We start from the raw sequence: 27357 nt of genomic DNA, 5'->3' as shown, positions 1-27357 counted from the left end.
CATAGTTCTCTCAGCTTGGTTAAGTTAAGTTTAGTATAACTTCTTTGTCTTTTAATAAACCCCATAGTTGTGGGTGTCCTTTATATGGCTACATTAACCTCTGAGGCTATGTTCAGGGAAATGCTGTACTTTGCTACATTACTAATCTATTAGAATGCAGAACGTAAAACAGTGCACCACAGGAACAGTCCCTTCAGGCCCTTGATACTGAGCTGAATTAGCTATGCTAGCGACACCTAAAGTCTGCACAATGTCCATATCTCTCCATTTACTGTACTTTTATATGGCTGTCTAAGAGCCTCCTAACTCTCGTTCCTCTCCGCACTTTGTGGCACGTTGGGCGGCATTTTAGCATTTGTTCTGCGAGGCCGAGTTGCTAACTCGATGCTCAACCCAGCACGGATGGAAAGCGCGCAAGGAGCCGGCCGGATTTGAACTTGTGACCTTTTGCCTGGTAGTTCCGTGCTGATGCCACTGCACCGCTAGCCAGCATAGTCTCCTAAATGCCACTATCATATTTCCCTCCACTACTACCCTGGCAACACATTCCAGGTACCAATAACTCTCTGCAAAAACAATTCCTCATGCCTTATCCTTGAACTTCCCCTTTCTCTCCTTACATGGATGCCCTCTAGTGTTAGACATTTTGACCCTGGGAGCAAGATACTAGGCCTCTCATAATAGCTTAAAATTTCACAGGGTCTCTCATCAGCCTCTGCTGCTCCACTTTCTCCCTGTAGCACATGTCCTCCAAACCAAGCAGTATCCGAGTAAACCTGTGAACTCCCTCCACCCTCCCCACCCTTCCTATAATGGAGTGAACAGAAACCTGCACAACATTCCGGGAGCCTCCACATCTTCTTCTGATATCCTGCAATCCTATAAATTTTTCTTAACCAGCCTGCTGCCATCTACAAAGCCCAATGTCATGTGAGTAGGCTGTGGACAGCAGCTGCTGGGTTCTGTGGAGCACCTTGCCAGCTATAAGACCTTGTTCTGCTCCTTCTTCCAGGAAGCCATTTGGCTCCCAGTTGTTGAGGTCATTGTCTACTGGCGACCCAGTGTTCCCCGCAGGCCTGTACCTTCACAGCTGGGTATCCGGCAGTATTCCCAGCGCTTTCCTGGATCTTGAGTGTAGCACCAGGGGCCTTCTGTATCATTGTCAGGATTTCGGCAATAGTTTGCCTCCAGATCCGCATGTGGACTATTTTCTGGTGTGTAGCTAAACGACAATAAAGTGTTAAATCTCAGTTAACAAACCCATTGTAGAAAATTTTCAGAGACTTTTAGCGGGATACAGACTTTAGTATGTGTGGCTGCATGCTGCTCCAGTTCTGGCAGGTCCTTCCCGAGTAGGTTTTGGAGGCCGTTCCTCTGTAAGTGACTCCATTGCCTGACATGCATTCCAAGAGAAAAGCTGGGCGAATAGAGAATAAACTTGTCAGTGATGCTGGAAGGCACATTACATTGCACACAACAGTGTCTATAAGACCGTTAGATGTAGGCCATTCGGCCCATCGAGTCTGCTCCACCATTCCGTCATGACTGATTTATTATCACTTTCAACCCTATTCTCCTGTCTTTTCTGTGTAACCCTTGACCTTTAAAGGTGTCAACATTCAACAGGCTTTAATTAGAGCAACCCTCAATCTTTTGGTACTGCAGACTCTGATCCTGGGAGAAAGATACAATCTATCTTCCTGAACTATGTCTCTCATAGTCCTACAAACGTCTACCAGTTCTCACTTCAGTTCAAAGTTCAAATTTCAAAGTAAAATTTACTATCAGAGTACCTACATGCCACCACATACAACCCTGAGATTTTTTTTCCTGTGTGTGTGGTCAGCAAATCTATAGGACAGTTTACTGTAGCAGAAAGAGCAAGATCATAGAAAACAACAAAATGTGCAAACGCAAATATAAATGAATAGCAAAAAAAAAATGAGACCACGAATAATAAGATAAAGAGTCCTAAAGTGAGATCATTGGTTGTTGGAACACTTGAAATGAAACGAAACTAGTGTAGTTGTCCTCTTTTGTTCAGGAGCCTGATGGTTGAGGGGTAGTAACTGTTCCTGAACCTGGTGGTGTGAGTCCTGAGGCTCTTGTACCTTCTGCCTGATGGCAACAGTGAGAAAAGATCATGGCCAGGGTGGTGAGAACCTTTGAAGATGGATGCTGCTTTTCTACAGCAATGTTTTATGTTGATGTGCTCAGTGGTTGGGAGTGTTTTACCCGTGATGTACTGGGTTGAATCTGCTACCTTTTGTAGGATTTTCTGCTCAACTGCAGTGGTGTTCCCATACCGGGCCGTAATGCAGCCCGTCAGCACACTTTCCACCACACATTTACAGAAATTTGTCAAGGCTTTTGATGACGTGCCGAATCTCTGCAGACTCCTGAGAAAGTGGAGGCACTGTTGTGCTTTCTTTGCAATTACGTTTATATGATGGGTCCAGGACAGGTCCTCTGAGATAGTAACACCCAGGGATTTAAAGCTACTGACTCTCTCCACCTCGATTCACTAATTATCACTGGCTCATGAACCACTGGTTTCCCTCTCCAGAGATCTACAATCAATTCCTTGGTCTTATGACGTTGAATTGAATTGAATTGAATTGACTTTATTACTTACATGCTTCATATACATGAGGAGTAAAAATCTTTACATTACGTCTCCGTCTAAATGTTCAATGTGCAAGTTATAGTAATTTATAATAAATAGTACTTACAACAATATAACAATATACAGTTACGTCAGCATGAATTAAACTGTCTGATGGCCTGGTGGAAGAAGCTGTCCCAGAGCCTGTTGGTCCTGGCTTTTATGCTGCGGTACCATTTCCCAGATGGTAGCAGCTGGAACAGTTTGTGGTTGGGGTTGACTTGGGTCCCCAATGATAACACTCAGCCAACACTATGGTGTAGGAGCTGTACTTAGCCACACATTCTTAAGTGTAAAGCGGGTGGAGCAGGGGGCTAGGCACACAGCCCTATGGTGCACCTGTGCCGATGCAGATGTTTTTGCCAATCCAAACTAATTGGGGTCTGCAAGTGAAGAAATCCAGGATCCAATTGCACAAGGAGCATCGAGGCTCAGGTCTTGGAGTTTACTGATTAATTTTGAGGGAATAATGGTGTTAAGTGCTGAACTGTAATCAATAAAGAGCATCCTGATGTATATGTGTTTGCTGTCCAGATGTTCCAGGGCTGTTGATTCGGTAGGCGAATTGGAGCAGATCCAAGTCGCTATTCAGACAGGAGCTGATAAGCTTCAACACCAGTCTCTCAAAACACTGTGGTTCTAAGTGCCACTGGGTAATAGTAATTTAGACAGGTTATCACGCTCTTCTTGGGCACCGGTATGATTATAGCCTTCTTGAAGCAGGTGGGTACCTCACACTGCCAGAACTAGAGTTTGAAGATATCCATGAACACACCAGCCAGTTAGTTGGCACAGGTCTTCAGTATTTGGCCAGGTACCCCGTCCAGACTGGATGCTTTCCTCTCTTGAAGGCAGTCCGCATGTCATCTTCAGACTCCAAGACATGGGGGAGTGCGATGGTTCCTCCCTGTTCTGGTGGTCAAAGTGAGCATAGAAGACATAGAGCTCATCAGGAAGCAAAGCTCTATGGTTCCCCTATGTCACAAGATTTAACTTTGTAGGAGGTTGTGGCATTCAAACCCTGCCACAGCTGTTGAGCATCCCTCGCTGATTCCAGTCTGGTCCAGAATCTCCACTTTCCACAAGAGATGGTTTTCCAGAGATCATACCTGCACCTCTTGTAGCATTCTTGATCTCAAGACTCAAATACCTCTGATCTGGCTCTCAGCAGGTTCTGGATTTCATTGTTCATCCAGGGCTTCTGATTGGGAAAACCCTGAACGACACAATAATCCACATCTGTTTTCATAAAGGCTGTAAAGATCCTGGTGTAGTCATTCAGATCCTCAGATGAGTTCTTGAACACGGCTCAGTCCACCGACACAAGGCAGTCCTCTGCCTCCTGCAAGTATCTCTTAGTTGTCTTGATCTCTGGAGCCTTGTCCCTGCTGCTCAAGGGAAAACAATCAAAGTTTGTCTATATCTCCTGTTTACTCACATTCTCTAATCCAGGCAGCATCCTGGTAAACCTCTTCTACACCCGCTCCAAAACCATCACATCCTTCCTATTATGGGGTAACTAGATCTCAAAGCAATGCTGCAGATGGGGCCTAATCAGAGTTTTACTAAGCTGCAACACAACTCTTGAACTCTTTGACAAATAAAGGCAAGCCTTTTTTGCCTATCAGCCATTTTCAGGAAATTATGGACTTGGACTCCTCAAACTCTCTTGTACATTAAGGGTCCTGCCATTCACTATGTATGATCACTTTACATTTGATTTCCCTATGTGCAACACCTCACACTTGGCCAGACTGAACTCCATTTTCAATTTTTCTGCCCATGTCTGCAGCTGATCTATATGCCACTGTAATCTTTAGCAGTCTTTTACACTATCCACAACAACCACCAAACTTTGTATTGTTACGTCCATAGCCCCCTCCTTTGTGAGAATTGCAAGGTCATCCTTGGGTTGGGTCAAGGGGCCCAGGAAAGGAGAATGGGACGTGCAAAATGCCTCATTTCCCCAGTGATGTAAAGCTATGGGACATGGCCATTGTCTCCAGAAGACCAAGCTGTGTATTGAATACTGTACTATTCATTGAAGCCCCTCAGGGGCAATACCAAGTTTGCCTATGAGAAGGGTGTGCTCTTGGACCGGTGGTGCACCGCAGAGAGAGTGGGAGAAGATTATGGGCGTCTCAGGGAGTTAATTCTGATTGAGGAATTTAAAGCTTGTGTTTCGGAGGATATCCGGATGTATTTGAATGAGAAGCCGCAGAAGTCCATCTCGGAATTTGCTAGGTTCACAGATGAATTTGCCCTAACCCACAAGACCAAGTTTTCCTCAAATAAAAGCTCCCAGAGAGACCGTGGGAACGATCGAGAAAGTCCGCCGGCTGAGGCAGAGGTCCCGCCGGAAGCTAGTGGTAAGGTTGAGGGGGAAAGGCCAGATGGCCAGAGATTTCCAGGCTTGACCTGTTTTAATTGTGGAAAGGGGGGACATATTGCATCTCGGTGCTTTGCTCCGAGGAAAGAGACAGCGGCCATCCCTATCAGATGTGCCGTGGTAATCAGTAAATCGACAAGAGAGCCCCGGGTAGACAGAGTACGAGAAGGGTCTGAGGCTTGTCTGTCACATGGAACCGTGTCTGTGAGGGAGGGAGACACACCAGTTCCCGTACGGATCTGGAGAGACACGGGGGCTGAGCTGTCGCTGATCAACAGTAAGGTACTAGAGTTTGGTTGCAAGACGAGGATGGTAGCTGTGAAGGGAATAAGTAAAGGAACAGAAATGGTGCCCTTACATAAGGTCATTATGGATTGTAAGCTGGTATCTGGACCAGTTAAAATAGGGGTGCGATCAGAATTCCCGAGAACTGACGCGGATGTCCTTCTCAGTAACGATTTAGCAGGTGGTGAGGTTTGGGCAGCCATGACGATGGCCAGCTGACCGGTGAGTGCCCCTAGATTCCAAGATCTACCCCGCATGCGCGGTCACTCGCAGCCTGTCGAGAAAGGCAGCTGAGAACGAGAGCAGTTTAAATCTGGCCAGTTTTGATTTGGCCGAGAAGTTTCTACCGACCCTGTACCACGAGGGTTTAGAGGGTGGTAAAACGAAGAGTAGTAAAGTGGAAGAGGGTAAGGGAACGGAGGTAGACCTGCCCTTAGCGAGGAGAAAGGCCCTAGAGGCAGGAAATAAAGATGAGGAACTGATAGAGTGGTTAAAAGATCCAGAGTTGGACAGGGTTGATCTGTCTGGTTTGGCAGAACTGTTTGAAGAAGTTGAAAATTCTGAAGGTGTTCCCGATAATGAAATGAGGGCAGCCCTAGATGAAAAGGGTGCCCTTACCTCGAAGAAGTCTGCTGGGTTGGCAGATGAGGTTGTTTCAGCTCGTGGGGTTGAGTTTACTCCGGAAGGGAGTTGCCCAGAGAGTACCTGGGAGGATCGGGGGAACTTAGAATTTAAAAAGGGGATGGGTATTGAAAGCCTGGAAGAGGCCAATGTCCCATTTGAGTGTGTCCAAGATGGGGATGCACGTGGTACTGAACCTAGTAACAGAGCTCAGAAAAAGTCTGAGGTATTTGATTCAGTGGAACGGGACGGCCGTCCTTGTGGGTCAGATAGACTTGGTTCAGTGAAAAAAGGGTTAACCTTGGTAATAGTGGGAAGTGAGAGTTCCCAGGTGTTTGTGCTTGAAGGTGTGCTGAAAGTTAATGCGGAGTTCACGAATGGGGAGATAAATATTATCATTGAAGGAAACGGGAAATCTGTAGTTCCCAAATCGAATGAAGAAATTTTAAACCCTGCTGATCGCTTACCGATTCAGCTGGAAGGTGACAGGACCCCCCACGCTATTATTATTCCAAAATGTGGTGTGAAGAGGCAGAATTTGAAATGCTGCTTGAGCAAAGCGGTCGAACGAGAAACACATAGCCTGAAGGGTCCTGACGAGAGGGCTCGCCACCCATGTAAACTTAAAGAGTTGGGTGGAAATTCAGAAGATGATCTAAGTTTGGGACACGGTGTTGATAAAATAATTCCTATATCTCGCCACATTACCCAAGCTCCCCACGTGGGAAGTACACGGAAATGAGGTGAGGGTGAATGGGAACGCCATTTTTAAATAGCAAAGCCGGTTGTACGGGATTTCGACACAGCCTGTGAATAATAAAGACAACCCCCTGGAAGCCTGCCTGTTCAGTTTGAGAACAACAGAAAGATTTGTAGTTCCATAAACTTTTGTAGATGCACTGAAGCTAAGATCACACCTCCTTAGAGTTGTTGCTGAAGGAAAGAACTAAAAAAAAATTAGGTGGTTATTAAATTGAAGTCTGATGCTACAAGACTTTAGTACGGTACACAATGTTAAGATATTGAAGAAAGTGACACTGTAATCGTTAACTGTTTAGATACTGAAGTGAATGTATCACTGTATTGCTCTGTAAAAAAAAAGACTTTGGTGTTGTGTTAGATTCTAACACCCTGTGAGACTCTGTATTCATTTTTTTCCGATGGTAAAAAACGCCCTGAAGAAAGGGGTGTTACATCTGTAGCCCCCCCCCCTTTGTGAGAATTGCAAGGTCATCGTTGTGTTGGGTCAAGGGGCCCAGGAAAGGAGAATGGGACATGCAAAATACCTCGTTTCCCCGGCGATGTAAAGCTACGGGACATGGCCATTGTCTCCGGAAGACCAAGTTGTGTATTGAGTACTGTACTATTCATTGAAGCCCCTCAGGGGACGACCAGAGTGGGCTGGTTGAGGGATTGTATCATCCCAACCTGACTGACATCTGAGACCCCGTGAGGAAGCATAAAAGAGGGTCTGGGGAACAACCCCTTCAGACGCACCAGAAGAAACGTTAAGCGACCACGTAACAGCAGGAAGTCATCTGAAGGAAGCCACGTGCGTTCGATTCCGTGGCTGGAATTGGTGGCTGGAACCACGGGAAAACAGCTTTTAGCTAACAACGGGGAAGCCCGCTCCCCTGACTCAACAGATTGGCACCTTAAAAGACCTGGGGCAAGTTTAAACCGCATCACTTTTAAACCCAACAACACTGCAGCTTGAACGAACTGATAGTGACTGTTATCTTTCCATCGGACAATACATTAATCCCTAGACAACGAAAGAGCTATTTCTTATTGGTTATTATTATACCCGCGCTTAGATTTAGTATTAACGACATATATTATCTATATGTTTGCATTAATCTTATTTTTGTGCCCTTTATCAATAAATACTTTTAAAAATAGTACCATCAGACTTCAACGGACCTCTCTATCTTTGCTGGTAAGTGATCCAGTTATGGGAATTCGTAACAGTATCATCTGTGAACTTAATAGCCAGCATATTTATTCTTTTCCCACCCTTTGCCCTTGAAGTCCCTATGTGCTAAATGCATAACGTTAGGCATGAGGAGATTTCATCCACTGTTACGGGGGTAATGAGGATCGGAGTAGGCGGATCATTAAACCAATGTCACCGCTCCAAGTTCCAGTGCCAAGGCCCTTGTTACATTCATCTGACCATGTTGGGCAGATTACGTCCCAGGCGTGACCAGCACTAAAATTAATATTCCATTCCAAGTTCTGTCAGGAAGGAGATCACAAGGAGGACAGAGGAAAAGCTTCCTTGAGGAAATACAACCAACAAGACCAGGAGACACTGGAGTGAATTAGGCCATTCAGCCCATCAAATCTAAAATAAGGAGACATTGGAGCAAATTAGGCCATTCAGCCCATCGAATCCTCTCTGCTGTTTGATCATGACCGGTTTATTTTCCATCTAAACCCCATTCTCCTGGCTGCTCCCAGAAACTTTTGATTTTTTTACTAATCAAGGACCTATCAACCTCCACTTTAAATATACCCAATGACGCAGGCTCTGCAGCCGTCTGTGGCACTGAACTGCACAGATTCACCACCCTCTGGTCAAAAAAAATTGCTCCTCATCTCTGTTCTAAAGGGGCATCCTTGCGCCCTCTGGTCCTGTAGACTCCCACTAAAGGAAACACCCTCTGTATGTCCACTCTGTCTCGGCGTTTCAATATTCAGTATAGTTCATGTACTCTATATGCTGTAGTTCAGATGTTTCATGTATGATTAAGCTTTCCCATGGACTCCTGGGAGCTGCAGGCCCACAGTTGCTCAGAGTGGAGATGGCGCATTCAGGAATTGTACTGAAAAGCGCACTGAGAATATGCAGAGCAGGGGTTCCCAACTTTTTTAATGTCGTAGACCAGTACCATTAGGCAAAGAGTCCATGGACACCAGGAGGGAACCCCTGATTTAGAAGGAGTGTTTAAGTGTTGGAAGGAGTCCACCACTTCTTGTGCTACTCACCTGCCTGTCCCAGTAATTAATGTCTGTGGGAAGACCCTGCTGGGCTCACCTGTACCTCACCAGACACCCCAGAACCAGGGTGGGAGCAAGTCACCCTCGATCCCAAGGGTCTGTTGAAGAAGAAGGAGAAAGTAGACCCTTTTGTACTGCTGTTCAGTGGAACGACTGACAAGGGTAGTGCCTGTAACTAAACATTGGTTATTGAAGATGAACGGTACTCAACTAACAGTGGTGGCTGGAATGTATCCCACAGATCTTAAAATTAGTAAACACATCCAATATACATTCAATGGGCAATTTATGAGGTACATCCATACACCTGCTTGTTAGTGCTAGTATCTAATCAGCAAATCGCGGCAGCAACTCAGTGCATAAAAGCATGCAGACATGGTCAAGAGGATCAGTTGTTTTCCAGACTAAATATCAGAATGTGGAAGAAATGTGGTCTAAATGACTTTAACCATGGAATAATTGTTGGTTCCCCATGGGGTGATTTGAGTATCTCAGAAACTGCTGATCTTCTGGGATTCTTATGCATAACAGTCTTTAGAGGTTATAGAGAATGGTGCAAAAACAGTTCTGTGGGCAAAAATGCCTTGTTAATGAGAGAGGTTAGGGGAGAATGGCCAGACTGGTTCAAGCTGACAGGAAGGTGACAGTAACTCAGATAAACAAGTGTTACAACAGTGGTATGCAGGAGAGCATCTATAAATGCACAGCATGTCAAAGTTTGAAGTGGACAGGCGGCAACAGCAGAAGCCCACGGACGCAGACTCAGTGGCCACTTTATTGGACGCGTGGTAATAAAATGGCCACAGCGTATACATCTCAGCGCATTCTGGACAAGAGAACCAGAATAACATGCTCTGATCTCCTCAGAAACCTTCAATTCCCTGTCCTTGACTGCCTCATTTTTACCATGGATGTTCAGTCCCATTACACTTCTACACCACCCCCCCCCCCCAATCAAGAAGGCCTCACAGCTCTCTGCTTCTTAGTAAAAGAAGCAATTATTTTGCCTTCATCTGGTGAAACTGATCCTCACGCTCAACAAGTTTTCCTTTGGCTCCTCCAATTTCCTCCAGACTCGAGGGGTTCCAGCTATGCCTGCCTCATTGTTGACTACATCGAGCATTGAAGTCTTCCCCAATAATACTCCCCAACTCTTGCTTCACTACATTGTTGAAGCAAGCAATGAAACATTGTTACTGCTTCAAGCACCCAAGCTGATGTAATCAGTTTTATAAACTTTGCCTCTAACTTCCATCATGCCCTTAGATTCACATGGTTCATTTCTGACACCTCCCTCCCTTTTCTTGATCTCACTGTCTCCATCTCTCTCTCCACATCTGGAAACAAACTGTCAAGCAATATCTTTTTATAAACCTACTGATTCCCATGGTTATCTTGACTGCACAGCACCTCCTCACACCCTTTCTCCTGTAAAAATGCTATTCTCTTTTTTCAGTTCCTTCACGTCTGTCGCAGCTTTTCCCTAGAAGTGGCCTTCTTTTCCAGGACATCAGAATGTCTTCCTCCTTTAAAGAGTGGAGTTTCCCTTCCTCCATGATTGATGCTGCCCTCACCCGCATCGTCTCCATTTCCCAAACATCCACGCTCACCCTATCCTCCCACCGCCTTAACAGCGATAGAGTTCCTCTTGTCTTTACCTACCACCCCATCAGCCTCTGCATCCAACACATCATCCTCTGTAACTTCTGCCATCTTCAAAGGGATCCTACCACTAAACATATCTTTACCTTCCCCTCCACTTTCCATAGGGATCGTGATTCCCTAGTCCATCTGTTTGTCTCCACAAAACTCCCTCCCAAACTTATCCTTGCAAGGGGACTAAGTACTACACCTCCCCATTCACCTCATCCCTTACCTCTATTCAGGGCCCTCAAACAGTCTTTCCAGGTGAGGCAACACTTCACCTGTGAATCTGCTGGAGTCTTCTGTTGAGTCTGGTGTTCCCGATGTGGCCGGTGAGACCTGTCGTAATTTGGGGGACTGCTTCATCAAGCACCTCAGCTTCATCTGCCAAAAACAGAACTTCTTGGTGGCCAAACATTTCAATTCCCATTCCTGTTCTGACATGAAAGTCCATGGCCTTCTCTTGTGTCAAGATGAGGCCAACCTCGGGTTGGAGGAGTAACACCTTATATTCCATCTGCAAAGCCACCAACCTGATGGCATGAATATTGATTTTTCCTTTCGGTGATTTATTTTTCCCTCCCCTGTTTTTCTACTCCCCACTCTGTTTTTTTTTTACCTCTTCTCACCTGCCTATCTCCTCCCCTGTGTCCCCTTTCTCCTATGGTCCACTCTCCTCTCCTATCAGATTCCTTCTTTTCCAGCCGTTTACCTTTCCTCCCCACTTAGCTTTGCCTATCACCTTCTACTAGCCTCCTTCTCTTCCTCCCCACCTTTTTATTCTGGTGTCTGACCCCTTCCATTTCAGTCCTGAAGAAGGGTCTCAGCTCGAAATGTTAATTGTTTATTAATTTCTATAGATGCTGCCTGACCTGCAGAGATCTTCCAGCATTTTGTGTGTGTTGCTAAGAATAACTGTTTGCCTATATTAAATTAGTTAATCAATTAAAATACATAAAGAAATTGTTATTGACAGGGACGCATTGATACACAGTTAAAAACTATAAACCTGTTTTAACATGAAGCTGCTCATTTTCCAGTTCTTTCAACCACGACACTGGACAAACAAAACCTAATAGCTCCACAGTGTGAGTCCTAATTTTGACAAATTCCACAGTTTTCAATAACGCTATTGCAGACATGACATACTCTTATATGAAGGATTTACATTAACTGTCCGTGACGTGAATTCAGTGGATGCATTTCCCAACATTAGCCATAACTCCTAAAACCTACAAAGATACGGCGGCTTGAGATCACGTTCAAGGTTCAAGGACAGCTCAATCCTGCTGCTATTGGACTCTTGGACGGCCCTCTCACCACAGTTCTTGGCCTCTCCTTCACCTTTGCTGCAGTACAGAACCAATGTCAATAAAGTTCTTTTCAAATCTCCCCACTGGCCAGCACAATCTCCCCTCGAGGCATCCAAACCTATCTGAGCCTGGACCAGGCTGGTCCATTGCCCGGTATATAGAGGCCTTAGTGATACCACACTTTTTTTTTACTATGACCCGTGCAGTCCTTTCCTCTCCTGCAGAACTATAGGAGTTCAGTGAACTGGCCTGATAAAGGTTCTCAGCCTAAAGCGTTGACTGTTTACTCTTTTCATTATATGCTGCCTGGCCTGAGGAGTTGTGTTGCTTTGGCCTTGCTGCAACTCCCTGCATGAGCTACTCGTCTCCCACGATTCCAGTTGACACTAGCAATGAGGTGTCAGTTGTCGTGGCAACAAACTGCTGTACCAGTGGCATCTGGAACATGGGGCATAGAACACCGGATATTACAGTGATCAACAGGCCCTTCGGCCACGACGTCTGCAACAACGTGATGCCAAATTAAACCACAATTGTCAAATTACGGATTTCAGATAGGGAGATTTCTCTCTGTCACCCACTAATGTTCTCCTGATTTAGGCCACAAGACATGGGAACAGAAATTGGCCATTCCGCCCATCAAGTCTGCTCCACCATTCCATCACGGCTGATTTATTATCCCTCTCAACCCCATTCTCTGCCTTCTCCCTGTAACCTTCAGTGCCCTGACTAAATAAGAACCCTTCAACCTCCAGTTTAAATATACCTAATGCACACCATAGTGAGGGAGGGGATCCTGCCCAGTAGCTTGACAGCCAGCAAAGCTGTTAGGGGACAGCGCATTTAACCGCAGGCTGATGGACTCTTCTCCTTTTGGCACCACTGTTTGACCACTGTCCCATGAGGTGTGGAAGCAGAAATTAAAAATCACATTGACTGCCTGCCATCAGCACGAAGGAGGGCTAGTGTGTGTGAGGGCCGGCAGGCTGGGGAAGGGGCCTGTTTTGCTCTCTTGTTGCTAGTGTTGATCTGTATTGTGTGCTGTGTCGAACATTGTGGACATGCCGTGCTGCTGCCGGAACATGTGACGTCACCCTGCATGTTGGTTGTTAATGCAAACGACACATTTCACTGTATTTTTCAATGTACATGTGATAAATCTGAATTTGAATCAGTATCACTCTATCTCGAGGGCTCCATTCTCTTTACCCTTAGACTTGCTTTCTGCCTTACCACTAAAACAGCACAAAACTCCTCAGCTACGTCACATCCATAGCTTCCTCACTCTTATTTACACATGCTAAGGCTTTCAACTAATATCAATGGCTGACTTATCCATGAATCCATAGACCAAAAGACCATAAAACATAGAAGAAGGATGAGGCTATCCAGTCAATCGAGTCTGCTCTACCATTCCATCATGGCAGAGTTATAACCCCTCTGTACCTGGTCCTCCTGCCTTATCTCTATAACCAGCGATGCCCTTACTAATCAAGAGTCTGTAACTTCCACTTTAAATATACCCAATGACTTGGCCTCCACAGCCATCTATGGCAATGAATTCCACAGATTCACCACCCTCTGGTTAAAGGAATTCCTCCTCATCTCTGTTCTAAAGGGATGTCCTGGCATTCTGAGGCTGCGCCCTCACCCACTATAGGAAACATCTACTCTGTCTAGGCCTTTCAATATACTGTATGTTTCAATGAGATCCTCCCCCCCCACCCCCATTCTCCTAAACTCCAGTGAGTATGGGCCCAGAGCCTTCAAATGCTCCTCATACATTAACCCTTTCATTCCTGACACCATTCTTGTAAATCATTTCTGGACCCTCTCTAATGCCAGAACATCTTTTCAGCCCAAAACATCGACTGTACCCTTTTCCATGGATGCTGCCTGGCCTGCTGAGTTCCTCCAGCATTTTGTGAGTGTTGCCAGCTCATCTCTTCCTAGACAAGGGGCCCAAAACTGCTCACAATACTCCAAGTGCAGTTTGGCCAATGCCTTAGAAAGCCTCAGCATCACATCCTCACTTTTATATTCTAATCCTCTTTTATATCCAAAATCATATGACATGACACAGCAGCTAATATCAGGAACAGCAGTTCTCAAATTGGGACACGGTCACACTTCTTCGTCTAATCCGAGGTGAGAAACTCACGTGCCTCCTGATCATGACTGAGCTGCTGGTTAGGTAAGTTCTCCCTGTCTCGTGTGTTAGTGAGCGGCAGGGAAGAGCCACAAAGAGCCGCTGCCTCACAATGTCAGCAACCTGTGCTCAGGTACTCCGACCCTGAATCTGGATGTATAACCCAGCCACCATCTGGATCCCCACCGTAGAGTGCAGCTCACCCAGAGGCAGGTCAGCAGGTAGATGGGGATGCAGCAGGGAGTGGGAATGGGTTATGCTTTGGAGCAGCTCAGCATTCTTTTCAACATGTACAAACGAGCTGGGGGTGGGGGGGGAGATGCTGCCCGACCTGCTGAGTTCCTCCAGCTTGTTTGCACGTGTTGATTTGACCACAGCATCTGCAGTGTACTTTGTGTCAGCATTCTTTTGTAGTATACTGTTCAATTATAGTTTAATTATTTAACTGCGGTTATAATCACCCATCAAGTCCAGGGGTATTATTTGGAGCTTTGAATGACATGTGTTTTCCATTCTGAACTCGGTTACGTAGCTTGAGGTTGCTGCAGCTGCAGAAGTAAATGTGGGCGTAATTGAACAGTGGCCAGTGTGACAAAGTCGCCAGATGATGCCTGGAAGGACGTAGTTGCAAAATAAATTCAGCAGGATAATTTTCTCAATGAGTTGCAGCCTTTTGGCATAATGGGAAGCTTGTCCATTCATTATGTGTCTTGTCGGATGATGAGGTCTTTCCATGTCCATGATTCTTTTCGGCAAACTTGTCTACAGAGTGGTTTGCCATTCTCTGGATAACAAAGACAGATGTCTCCAGATCTGAAATCTGTAATCTGACCATCCAAAAAGTGTGTTTGTAGACACCAGACATTCTGCAGATGCTGGAAGACAAAGTAACTTACAAAATGCTGGAGGAACTCAGCAGGTCAGGTAGTATCTATGGAGATAAATAAAGAGTTGATGTTTCAGGCCAAGACCCTTCTGGATTTCAAGCAGCGTGTTTGTAAATTTTGGTTTAATATTTGTTTAACCTCTAGGACTGTATGAAACCTATTAATTATTAGTCAAACTCCAACTTCCTCCCGGTTAAACATTAATGGTCCCAGTGCTGGTGGATAGGAGTGAAGAAGGATGGGGAGTGAGGGTGGGATGAGCAGGTGAGTGGGGAGAACATCCTGGCGAACATTGTTTCTCATTAAAATTCCTGCTTCGAAGCTCATGCTCAGTGAAAACCGGGGAAGAACCGGGGCAGGAGAAGGCACAGCTTCTGATAATGTCAATGTTATGAGGAACATGCATTTTATTTGGCTGTGGTTTTGGAACATTGATCAATGCCACTGACAGGAAAGGGCAAGGTAACTCTTCATGCACTGTTGGTGGTGATAACTCACTAATTACATCGTCATCTGAATGTATACTATCTTTTTCCCAGGGAACCAAAAACTTGATGGCATAAGTTTAAGGTTTACAGAATCCTGCATGAGGACTCTCAAGTTCCCTTACACTTCCAATTCCCGAATTTGCTCTCCATTTAGAAACGTGTCTACATCTTTATTCCTTCTACCAAAGTGCATGACCATACACTTTCTGACCCCGTATTATATCTGTCACTTCTTTGTCCAGTCTCCTGTACACCTGCTTGTTGATGCAAATATCTAATCAGCCAATCAGGTGGTAGCAACTCAACAGCACCACGTAATGAATGAGCCCTCTACTATTTGCCATTTCTCTTCTGTGGAAACAGACTGATTGAATGGTGGGGTGAGGAGCTGAGATGAATCTCCTTTCTCTTTGTGTCCTTGCTTTCCGCCTCTCACCTACTTCTTCTAGTACTTGACACTTCCCATAGGCATGTGGATGAAAGAAAAATGCTGGACTATGCGGGTTAGATTGAACTTGGAGTAGGTTCAAATGTTGGCACAACATCATGGGCCGAAGGGCCTGCACTGTTCTAGAAATACTTTTTCAGGATTCTTAACAGTGTTGATGAATGAAGGGATGTTGGGATTCAGGTACATGGCTCCCTAAATGCGGCTGTGAGGGTTGATGTGGTGGTAAAGGAGACATCTGGCACGTTTGGTTTCATTAGTTAAGGTATTGACTTCAAGAGCAAGTAAGTAATAAATAGTTAGTACCTTGACTGCTTGCATCGTGGTCTGCTATGGAAACACCAATGCTCACAGATGGAAAAGTCGACTAAAAGTAGTGGATACAGCCCAGTCCATCACAAGCAGGATTCTCCCCACCATTGAGCACATCTACAGGGAGCACTGCCCAAAGAAAGCAGCATCCATCATCAAGGAGCCCCACCTGTCACAATGTGCACTGGCAGTGTTGGAACCCAAGTGCGGAGGAAAGACAAACTCCAATGTAGAGATGGTGACCAAAGTTTATTCATAAGAATTCCAACAGAACATTGGTGGCTTGGCTGAGTGACATTGCAAGATGTGACATTCTTTAAACAAGGACCCCGCGATTAGTGCTAATCAGGCGTCCCATTAAGTATTATAATTAATACAGAATCCTCAAGCCTATCAAAATAAACTTAACAAGTTTAAGCAGAAAACACCAGGAGACTGCATTATAAAGAGTATGTCACTCGAGTGAAAGCACAAGGAACTCCAAACAATTAAAAAATCTCTTTAAATGACAATTAACCAATTCAGGAGCTCTAAATGCCCTTGGAACCCAGTGCTCTCCAGTGCTCCACACAGGCCCAAAGAGCTTATTACACCCACCATCCAGGAGATGTTCTCTTCTCCCTGCTGCCATTGAGCAGAAGATACAGGAGCCTTAGATCCCACACCTCCAGGTTCAGGAGCAGTTATTATTCTTCAGCCATCAGACTCCTGAACCAGTGTGGAGAACTTCACTCGCCCCAACTTTGAACGGATTCCACCACCTACAGACTCACTTTAAAGGACTTTACAACTCATGTTCTCGGTATTAGTTATTTATTATTTTATTTGCACAATATGCACATTGATTGTCAGTCTTTGTTTATGTACAGTTTTTCATGCATTCTATTGTATTTCTATGTTTTCCTGTCAGTGCCTGCAAGAAAATTAATCTCATGGTAACATATAGTGCCAGATACACACTTTGTTAGTAAACTTACTTTGACTTTGAACTCTGGTTAGGCTACATTTCAAGTATTGTGTTCATTTCTGGTCACCCCATTACAGAAGGGCTGTGAAGGCTTTGAAGAGAGCAGAGGTGGTTTATCAGGAAACTGTCTAGCTTCAGAGGACTTATGCTCTGAGGAGAGGTTGGACAAGCTACAGTTGGTGCTGGCTGAGGGGAGGCTTGATTGAGGTTTATACATTTATGCAAGGCATGGATAGAGGAGACAGCCTGTGTGCCTTTCCTGCGGTCAAAATAGCTAGTACTGGAGGGCTTGTAATTAAGGTGAGACCAAAGGAGATCTGTAGACTAGTGTTTTTATCCGGTGTGCTGCCAAGGATAGTGATCATACAAATGTTTGAAAGAGTCTTGGAAACACATTTGAATTTACAGAGAATGGAAGATGTGGTTAATAAGAAGGGAAGATGGATTATATTAATTCCCAATCATTGATTCAATTGATTTACCAAAATGTTGTAGGCCAAAGGACCTACCCAAAGCTGTAATGATATATGTTCCATATTCTACTGAGGTAGAACAAGGGAAAAGTAATGAGAGCATGCAGAATCTATAGTCCACTTACAGAAAAACTGCAGTGCAGACAGACGGCCATGACAGGGTGAATTGTAAGGTTTTAGAATGTATAAAGCCACAAAAAGACTGTAGATGGTCAGTGAGCTATGAGCACGGATGGATGTTTGGCAATTTGATGTTGTGTCAATAATGGAAATGTGACTTGAAAATGGGAAGCGCACACGTGTTCGGAAAAATGGATGAGGAACAGAGGAGGGGGTGGAAGACATTCCCTGGCTGGAAAAAGTGAATGTACTTATGGGAATGGACAGAATCCATTTGGTTCGATTTGAGAAGGAATAGAAGGGTCTGATTACACTGCTGGGTTATCCCACAGATCTCTAGATAGTGAGGCAGACTGTGGTGTGAATCTGAGGAGAAACATCTTTCTTAAAGATCTTGTTCTGTTGTCAGTTGCTTTGGTTCTGCTTTACCCTGCTTACATCTCCTCTCATTCTACTGAGTTTTCCCTCTTCCAGTTCCTCAGAATGAGGGATTGGGAAGAAGGATTGGATTAATTCCAGTAGGGGGCCTCCACATGGGCTTCTGGAATTGTCAATATTTCAGGCCATGATGTAGGATTTCAACCCAAAAACGGCAACAATTTCTGTCCCATCTGTTGCCACTCACCCCCACAGTTACTGTTCAACTTGCCAAATTCCTCCAGCAGATTACTCATCACTCCCTCCTTTACCTTGCTAAATCTGTCATGATCTATTCCACCTTCATCAGATCCCCTGACAGCCTACCTTGCTCCATGGAGAACGGGCCCAGCTTGTCCTGTCAACCTCAGGTGCTGAAAGCTGCTCAACCCTGGATATTTTCTAGTAAGTCTCTTCTGCCTTCCTCTCCCGGACCATCTCATCCAGCCCTTGCACCTGATCAGTCCACCTGCACTGCACCGTCACACGAACTCTAACCCATTTACTACCTGGATTAAGGAATAATGTATTTGGAAACATGCAAACAAAAGCTTTTCCCCGCATCTTGGTACATCTGACCTGTACATCTGAACCTACAGGACAATAAGGACAATAAGACAATAAGGTATAGGAACAGAATTTATTTGTCCCATTGAGTCTGCTCTGCAATTTTATCTTGGTTGATCTATTTTCCTCCTCCTCCTGCCCCATCCCCTGCCTTCCCCCATATCCCTTCACGCCCAAACCAATCAAGAATCTATCAACCTTTGCCTTAAATATACAAAAAGACTTGGCTTCCACAGCTCCCTGTGGCAAAGAATTCCCTAGATTCACTACTCTCTAACAAAGAAATTCTTCTTCATCTCCATTCTGAAAGGACACCCCTCTAATCTGAGGCAGTGTCCTCTGATCTTAGACTCTCCCAGCACAGGAACAGACAGACAGACATATTTTATTGATCCCAAGGGAAATTGGGTTTCATTACAGTCACACCAACCAAGAATAGTATAGAAATATAGCAATATAAAACCATAAATAATTAAATAATGATAGGTAAATTATCCTCTCCGCATCCATTTGATCAAGGCGTTTCACCATTTGATTGGTTTCAATTGGTACCAGAATGGGCCCTTAATCTTCTGAATTCTAGTGAATACAGGCCCAGAGCCACCAAACACTCTTCATACGTCAGGCCATTCAGCCCTAGGATCACTTTTGTGAAACTCCTTTCAACCCTCTCCAATTTCACTACTTCCTTTCTAAGATAAGGAGCCCAAAACTGCTCACAATACTCCAAGTGAGGCCTCACCAGTGCTTTATAAAGTCTCAACATTGTATCCTTGCTTTTATATTCTAGTCCTCTTGAAATGAACGTTAACAATGCATTTACCTTCCTCAACACAGACTCAACCTGCAAGTACAAATTAACCTTTAAGGAATTCTGCACAAGAACTCTCAAGTCCCTTTGCACCTCATTTTTTTTTGTTTTTTTCTCTCCATTTAGAAAATAATCAATCCTTTCATTTCTTCTACCAAAGTGTATGACCATACACCTTCTGATATCTGCCACTTCTTTGTCAATTCTCCTAATCTAAGTCCTTCTGTAGCCTCTCTACTTCCTCAAAACCACCTGCCTCTCCACCTGTCTTGGAGGATGTAATTGATGGCAACAAAGCCATCCTCCAAATCATTGACATATAAGGTAAGAAATCTCGGACCTAACACAGACCGTTGTGGAACATCACTAATTACTAGCAGCCCACCAGTAGCACAAGGAAAGACCTCCTTGATTGCCACTCTTTGCCTCCTCCCATCAACCAATACTTTATCCCTGCTAGAATCTTTCCTGTAATTGCTTGTTAAGCAGATGCATGTGTTGCAGCTTGAAATACGCCTTTTGAAAATCCAAGCACACAACATCAACTGATTCTCCTTTGTCTATCCTGCTTGTTATTTCTTCGAAGAATTCCAACAGACTTTTCAGGCAAGATTTTCCCTTGAGGAAACCATGCTGAGTATGGCCTATTTTTTCATGTGCCTCCAAGTACCCTGAGACCTCATCCTTAATAATCGACTCCAACATCTACCCAACCACTGAGGTCAGACTAATTGGCCTACAGTTTCCTTTCTTTGTTTCTTTCCCTCCTTGAAGGATGGAGGGACATTTGCAATTTTCCAGTCTACCAGAACCATTCCAGAATCTAGTATTCTTGAAAGATCATTACTAATGCATCCAGAATCTCTGTACCCACCTCTTTTAGAACCCTGCGGTATACACCATCTAGTCCAGGTGACTTAGCTATCTTCAAGCCTTTCAGTTTCCCAAGAACCTTCTCTCTGGTAATGGTAACCTCACACGCCTCATGACCCCTGACACCTGGAACTTCCACCAAATTGCTAATGTCTTCCACATTGAATACTGATGCAAAATACTTATTCAGTTCGCCCACCATTACTACCTCTCCAGTATCATTTTCCAATGGTCCGATATCCACTTCAATTTCTCTTTTACACTTTATGTATCTGAAGAAATTTTTGGTATCCTCTTTAACATTATTGGCTAGCTTACTTTTGTATTCTATCTTTACCTTCTTGATGACTTTTTCAGTTGCCTTCTGGTGGTTTTTAACAGCTTCCCAATCCTCTAACTACTCATCATTTTTGCTGTATTATATACCCTCTCTTTAGCTTTTATGTTGGCTTTAACTTCTCTTGTCAGCCATGGTTGTGTCATCTTGCCTTTAGAATACTTATTCCTCTTTGGGATGTATATATTCTGTATCTTCCAAATTGCTCCCAGAAATTCCAGCCATTGTTGTTCTTCCATCACCCCGCCAGTATTCTTTTCCAATCAATTCTGGCCAACTCCTCTCATATGCCTCTGTAATTCCCTCTACCCTCCTGTAATACCGATACATCCGACTTCAGTTTCTCCTTCCCAAATTTCAGGGTGAATTCAATCATAGAACTGGGAAGCATAGAAATGGAGTCATAGTGTCTTGGAACACTGCAGCTCAAAAACAGGCTCTTTGGCCATCTGGTCCATGCCGGACTAATATGCTGCCTAGTCTCCTGGACCTACACCCAATCTTCCATGTACCTATCCAAACTTCTCTTAAATGTTGAAATCAAACGTACATCTGCCACTTCAGATGGCAACTCATTCTACGCTCTCACCACCCTCTGAATGAAGAAGTTTCCCCTCATGTCTCCCTTAAACATTTCACTTTTCACCCTTAGCTCGTGACCTTTAGCTTAACTGTCACCCAGCCTCAGTGGAAAAAGCCTGCTTGCATTTGCCCTGTCTGTACACACAATAATCGTGTAAACCTCTATCAAATTTCCCCTCATTCTCCTACACTCCAGCGAATAAAGTCCTAAACTATTTAATATCTTCCTATAACTCAGGTCCTCAAGTCCCAGCAACATCCTTGTAAATTGTTAACCATTTTGGTGGGGTAGGAGCTTGGCTGAATGGGAAGACTGATCACACACCCAGAACCTGTCACAAACTCAGTGCTCCGCCATTATCTGGTCCTCAAATAGCACAGGAATTAGCTTTTCTTTAAGACAGGCAGCAAATGGAGGGTAAAAGACTGTGTGTGGGCAGATGGAACTGGTTAAAATTAGCATCCTGGTCAGCACAGGTATCGTAGGCCACAGGGCCTGTCCCAGTGCCACACTGTTCTACAATCCTTTCCACAATCCTTTCTTCCACGGTTGGGGAATTGAAAAGTGGTGGGCACTGGCTTAAGGTGAGAGGGGAGAAATTTTTTTTGGGGGGTGGTGTAAGTAAGCAACATTTTCACCTAGATGGGTGTATATATATGGAACAAGCTGGAGGAAGTGGCTGAGGCAAGTATATTAACATTTAAAGGACACTTGGACAGGGACATGGATGGGAAAGGTTTAGAGGGATGTGGGAAAAACATGGGCAAGTGGGATTAGCTCTGATGGGAATTTTGGAACACTTCGACTATTAAGGGCCTGTTTCATGCTGTATGACTCCAGGATTCTATTAGATGCTGCTACCTGTAATCACCGTTGTTATTTTACACTTCGTGGTGTTTAACTTGCAATGTATTGTCTGCGCATTTTTCAGCTAGTTAAACTTTACCTTCTTTCTCATAGAGGATAGTATTTGTTCTTCTCAACACCTCCTGCATGCGACTGTTGTCCGCTTTCAGGGTGCACTCCTGATCCTTTGGGTTATAGAGGAAGGCCCTGGCAAACAGAACACACTGTGATGAGCTGCACTCAACATCGGGGAGATTTTGGTTTGAAGTGCTACTGCAGAGGGCCTGTTCTAAATCCCCATCGTCCAAACTCCCAATGTTCATTTCAGAATCAGGACAGCTGGGCATTAGCCAGTTAATCTGATGATGTTCACAATCACCGTTACCTCAGCGACATAGGCAAGACTGAACACACTGAGGCCAATGCCATTCAGTGCAGAAAGCAGGTTTTTACATTTTCATCATCAACTCTGCCATGTAATAGAGGAGATGAAGGACCTCAGCAGATCAGGCAGTGCCTATGAAGGGAGATGGACAGTTGATGTTTCAGGTTGAAACCCTTCGTCAGGACTGGAAAGAAATGGGGGTTGGAATTGCCGGTATAGATAAGTGGAAGGAAGGGGTGGATCAGGAGCTGGCAGGTGACAGGTGGATCCAGATGCAGGGGATGATGGGCAGGTGGGGGAGGGAGGGGAGAGAGTGAATGATGTAAGAACCTGGGAGGTGAAAATGACAGCCAGCTGAAGAAGATGGAATCTGATAGGAGAGGACAGTGGAGGGAGGGATGTGGTGGGGGGGAACCAGTGAGAGGCATGTGTCGGTGAAGGGCAAATGGAAAGGGATGGGGTAGAGAAAAGAGGGTACAAATAAAACAGTGGCAAATTATTGTAAAGTTCCCACAGCAAGGTGGCAAATAACCAATCAGTCAGAGAAATCTGTTGTTTATCAAGGGAGGATGTTCTGGAACAATTAAGTTTTCTAATTGCAAGTGAAACAGGGAGGAATGCTCCTTTTTCATATTGGATTCGACCGGAATAGAGATGGTGTCATCAAAAGAACCACGAGCAACATGCTGGAGGCAGTCAGCAAGTTAAGCCACACCACCCAGGACATACCAGCCCTCTTCTCATTGCCACCATCAGAGAGGAGGTACAGGGGCCTGAAGACTCACACTCAACCTTTCAGGAACGGCTTCTTCTCCTCTGCCATCAGATTTCTGAATGGACAATGAACCGATGGACAAAAAAATGTAAATACTTATTTAATTTAATTTTTATGTATAGTTCTTACTGTAATTTATAGCTTTTTATTATTGTATTCTGATGTACTGCTGTCACAAAACAACAAATCCCACAACATATGCCAGTGATATTAAACCTGCTTCTGATTCTAACAGCCAGAGGTCTTTTCCCAGGGCAGAAACAGTCAATACAAGTAGGGCAAAACCTTAAGGTGATGAGAGCAAAATATAAGGGCGGGGGGAGGCAATGTCAGAGGCAGGACTTATACACAGAGTGGTGGGTATGGGGGATGCACTGCTGGAGTGGTAGTAAAGGCAGATACATTAATTTATTGTTTTTATATTATTATCTATTGTAATGTACTGCTGCAGCCAAACAACAAATTTCACAGCATATGCCAGTGATATTAAATCTGATTGTGATCTGTGGACTGTAAGGAAATGTGGACGCTTTAAGTCAAAACCTGTCCCCTCACAGATGCTGCTTAATCTTCTGAGTTCCTCCAAAATGTTGGGCCCAGCATCTGCAGTCTCCTGTGTCTTCATCAAGGAGGTAGAGTTTTACGCCATCTCGCTGAGCAGCAACACAGGTCTCCGGTCTTCTGGTTGAGTGCAAAGCATCTGACTGATATCACCAGAGAACAAAGATTTTGCTTGCTGAATACTTTTGGGTGTATCTGATGGATTTTGGGCTGCTGGTCACAGAAATCGCTATGAAATTTCCCTGTCACACACCATTTTATTGAAATCACCTATATTTGTTATTTCAATTCATAATTCAAGTCAGAATAATTGATGCCAAGATCATTTGATGGTCTACAAATCGAAGAGGTCATCAATGGCAGGCAATTCAAAGGACTTCTGGTGAGACCAGAGAAAATCGCATGGAAGGCATGTCGTCTGAAAATTTTCTTGGCAACTACAGAGCACCAAAGTACAGCTGGCTGACAACATGCTTCAAGCAGACAAAACTATGAAGTGCAACATGTCACTACAGATTCATTTTCTGTATTCCCATATAGATTTCCTCCTTGCAAATCGTGACACTGTCAGTGACGAGCATGGTGAAAGGTTTAACCAGGATATTGCGATCATGGAGAAACGATATCAGGGCAACTGGAATCCATCAATGCTGGCTGATTATTGTTGGACACTTAAGCAGAAAGCCTCAGACACTGAGTACAAGTGAAAACCATCAACAAAACGTTTTTAGCTTAGTTGCACCATTGACAGCATCAGCACCATTATGCAATTATATTCAATAAAAGTTAATCTATTGTTTCTCCAAATTCCTCTGAGATACAAGTAGTCTGAAATTATATAGAACATAGAACAATACAGCACAGTACAGGCCCTTTGGCCCACAATGCTGTGCCAACCCTTAAATCCTGCCTCCCATATAACCCTCCACCTTAAATTCCTCCATATACCTGTCTAGTAGTCTCTTAAATTTCACTAGTGTATCTGTCTCCACCACTGACTCAGACAGTACATTCCATGTACCAACCACTCTCTGAGTAAAAAACCTTCCTCTAATATCCCCCTTGAACTTCCCACCCCTTACCTTAAAGCCATGTCCTCTTGTATCTGCCCTGAGGAAGAGGTGCTGGCATATCTTGTATACCTCTATCATGTCTCCTCTCATCCTTCTTCTCTCCAGAGAGTAAAACCCCAGCTATTTGTGTTCAGCTTCAAGGGGTCCATCATAACCAAAACAAAACTGAGGAAGCAAGCCTTCAAAAATGTTGTTGTCCAGTATATTTTTTAAACTTATTTACCTGAAACCTGTCCTGTATGAATGAAGTTCTATTTCATAAGAAGTAAAATTTACCTGCAGAGAAGGGTGCTTTCCCCATTACACTTCGCTGCACATTCTTCAACACTGAGCAGGGGATATCTCACTTCTCTCACAGAAGAAATCCAGGCTCCTTCTGTTTTAACATAGTCTCTCAATATATCACCTTGTACTGTGAAAAAAAAAGCCTCTGTATTATTATGTTTTGCGATAACCATCGCCTCTCACACAAGAACTGCCAAATCAGTGATGAATTTTACTCACCACAATATGACAAAGTCAGTAAAAGGAGTCTCAAACAAAGAAGCATTTTAAATCCTGATTTCAGACAAGTTGGGAGCCCTTGTTAAACCCGTGGGTCCTTGTCGCTGACAGGAATCCTTGCTTCAGTGAACAAACATCCCCAGGCACACAGGGCAACTTTGCATTTCGAGATAGTCGATCCTTCTCTAAACAAAGAGTTCACAAACCTTGCCAATGTTCTCCGACCATTCAGAGCACTCACCTACTCCGGCTTTACTTTTGGGTGTCAGAGAAATCTGGTCACAAAACCGAGGCCCATGCTAGTGTCATAGGTCACTCAGTTGGACCTGCTCTGGTAGTGGAAGTGCTTGAGGGAAGCGTGAGGGAACTTGGCATTCACTGGCGTATGCAGAGTCGGACAGTGGACCCCGGATGCGTGCAAGGTTGGAGCCTCAACGAGTGCCCTCCCTTATCTTTACGTACCTGAACAGATTTGTCAGTGCTTAAAATTTATGCTTTTTCTTGTGAATTCTACTCATCTGATGCTCTGTGTCTGTGATACTGCTGCAAGTAGCTTTTTTATTGCACCTATGCATACATGTACTTGTGTATATGACAATAGAAGAGAGAGTCTACACTTCTGTTCCTTCTCCCTAAGTTCATGACCACACACTTCCCCACACTGTATTCCATCTGTTACTTCTTTTCCAATTCTCCCAATCTGTCTAAGTCCTTCTGCAGATTCCCTGCTTCCCCACACTCCCTGGCCCTCCAACTATCTTTGTATCTCAAAGCCATCAATTCTATCGGTTTCCCCAGCTGTGAGTCTTGTCAGCTAAGTGCAGGCCCACAGAAAACTTGGGGGTGAGCAAGAATGGAAATTTGGGGAAAGGCATGTAGCTAGGGGGAGATTGAAAAGGTGGAGATGGTTCGAAAATGGTGACTGGACAGAGAGCCAGCCGTCAGCAAGGAGAGTGAGGAGGGAACTGCTGGGTGAGCCGATATGAACGGAGAAGTGGAAAGTCACTGGTACTGTTGATACACTGCCACCTCATCGTTACTGACAGCCAGTAACGTGGGAGCCCAGAAAACGTAATCCGGCCCAGCCTCCCTGGAAGTGGCCTGCTGGCAGACTCTGTCACTGTGAACGTGGAGGGTGGGGTTGATGGCTGTGTGTGAACTTGTGGGACCCCTACTGCGATTGCTTCTTAAAAGCATGACAGTCTATTAGCAGCCCTGAGCCTATTTGTGATGCATGAATAATTGAAACTGGAGAGAACAGATCACTTGTTCGTCGAGGTGGCCTCCATCTGGCACAACAAAATAAAGCTGTGAATTAAAGAATTCAGATGGAGATGTGTGAATACTGAGGCAACGTGGTGTCCTGTTCAAGGGGCAGGACGACAACACATTACTGTGTGGGGAGTCAGTGAGCAGCCATTTGTGTGGACAGCAGCTCAGACTACAACTGTGGGGTGTGGAGGGGTGGGTCGGTGGGTAGGGATGTGGAGGGGTGGATCAGTGGTTGAGGGTGTTGAGGGGTGTGTCAGTAGGTGGGGCTGTTGAGGGTGGGGGAGTGGAGGGGTGTGTCGGTGGATAGGGGTGTGCATGAGTGGGTTACTAGGTGGTGGTGTAGAGGGGTGGGTCAGTGGGTGGGGGTGTATTGGTGGGGGTGTGGAGGGGAGGGTCATTGGGTGGGGGTGTGGAGGGGTGTGTCAGTGGGTAGGGGTGTGCATGAGTGGGTTATTGGGTGGGGGTGTGGAGGGGTGGGTTAGTGGGTGGGGGTGTGGAGGGGTGTGTCAGTGGGTAGGGGTGTGCATGGGTGGGTTACTGGGTGGTGGTGTGGAGGGGTGGGTTAGTGGGTGGGGGTGTATCAGTAAGG

General features: G+C 44.8%; 1 protein-coding gene across 1 annotated transcript in view; it reads right to left on the bottom strand.

Moving 5' to 3' along the window:
- plg (plasminogen) overlaps positions 1 to 25450 on the bottom strand; it is a 97948-nt gene extending 72498 nt beyond the window's left edge. Inside the window, exons 1-4 of the mRNA XM_059985266.1 lie at positions 25269 to 25450; positions 22299 to 22405; positions 1303 to 1417; positions 1083 to 1222 (exon numbers count right to left, since the gene is read on the bottom strand). Coding sequence (XP_059841249.1) covers positions 1083 to 1222; positions 1303 to 1417; positions 22299 to 22405; positions 25269 to 25450 — 544 coding nt within the window. The remainder of the gene's footprint in view (positions 1 to 1082; positions 1223 to 1302; positions 1418 to 22298; positions 22406 to 25268) is intronic.
- Between the last annotated feature and the right edge of the window lie 1907 nt (positions 25451 to 27357).

This window comes from Hypanus sabinus, chromosome 12, assembly GCF_030144855.1.
Source record: "Hypanus sabinus isolate sHypSab1 chromosome 12, sHypSab1.hap1, whole genome shotgun sequence".
NCBI lineage: Eukaryota > Metazoa > Chordata > Chondrichthyes > Myliobatiformes > Dasyatidae > Hypanus > Hypanus sabinus.
Note: the sequence above shows the minus strand (reverse complement) of the source record. Positions and strands in the feature narration are given on the sequence as shown.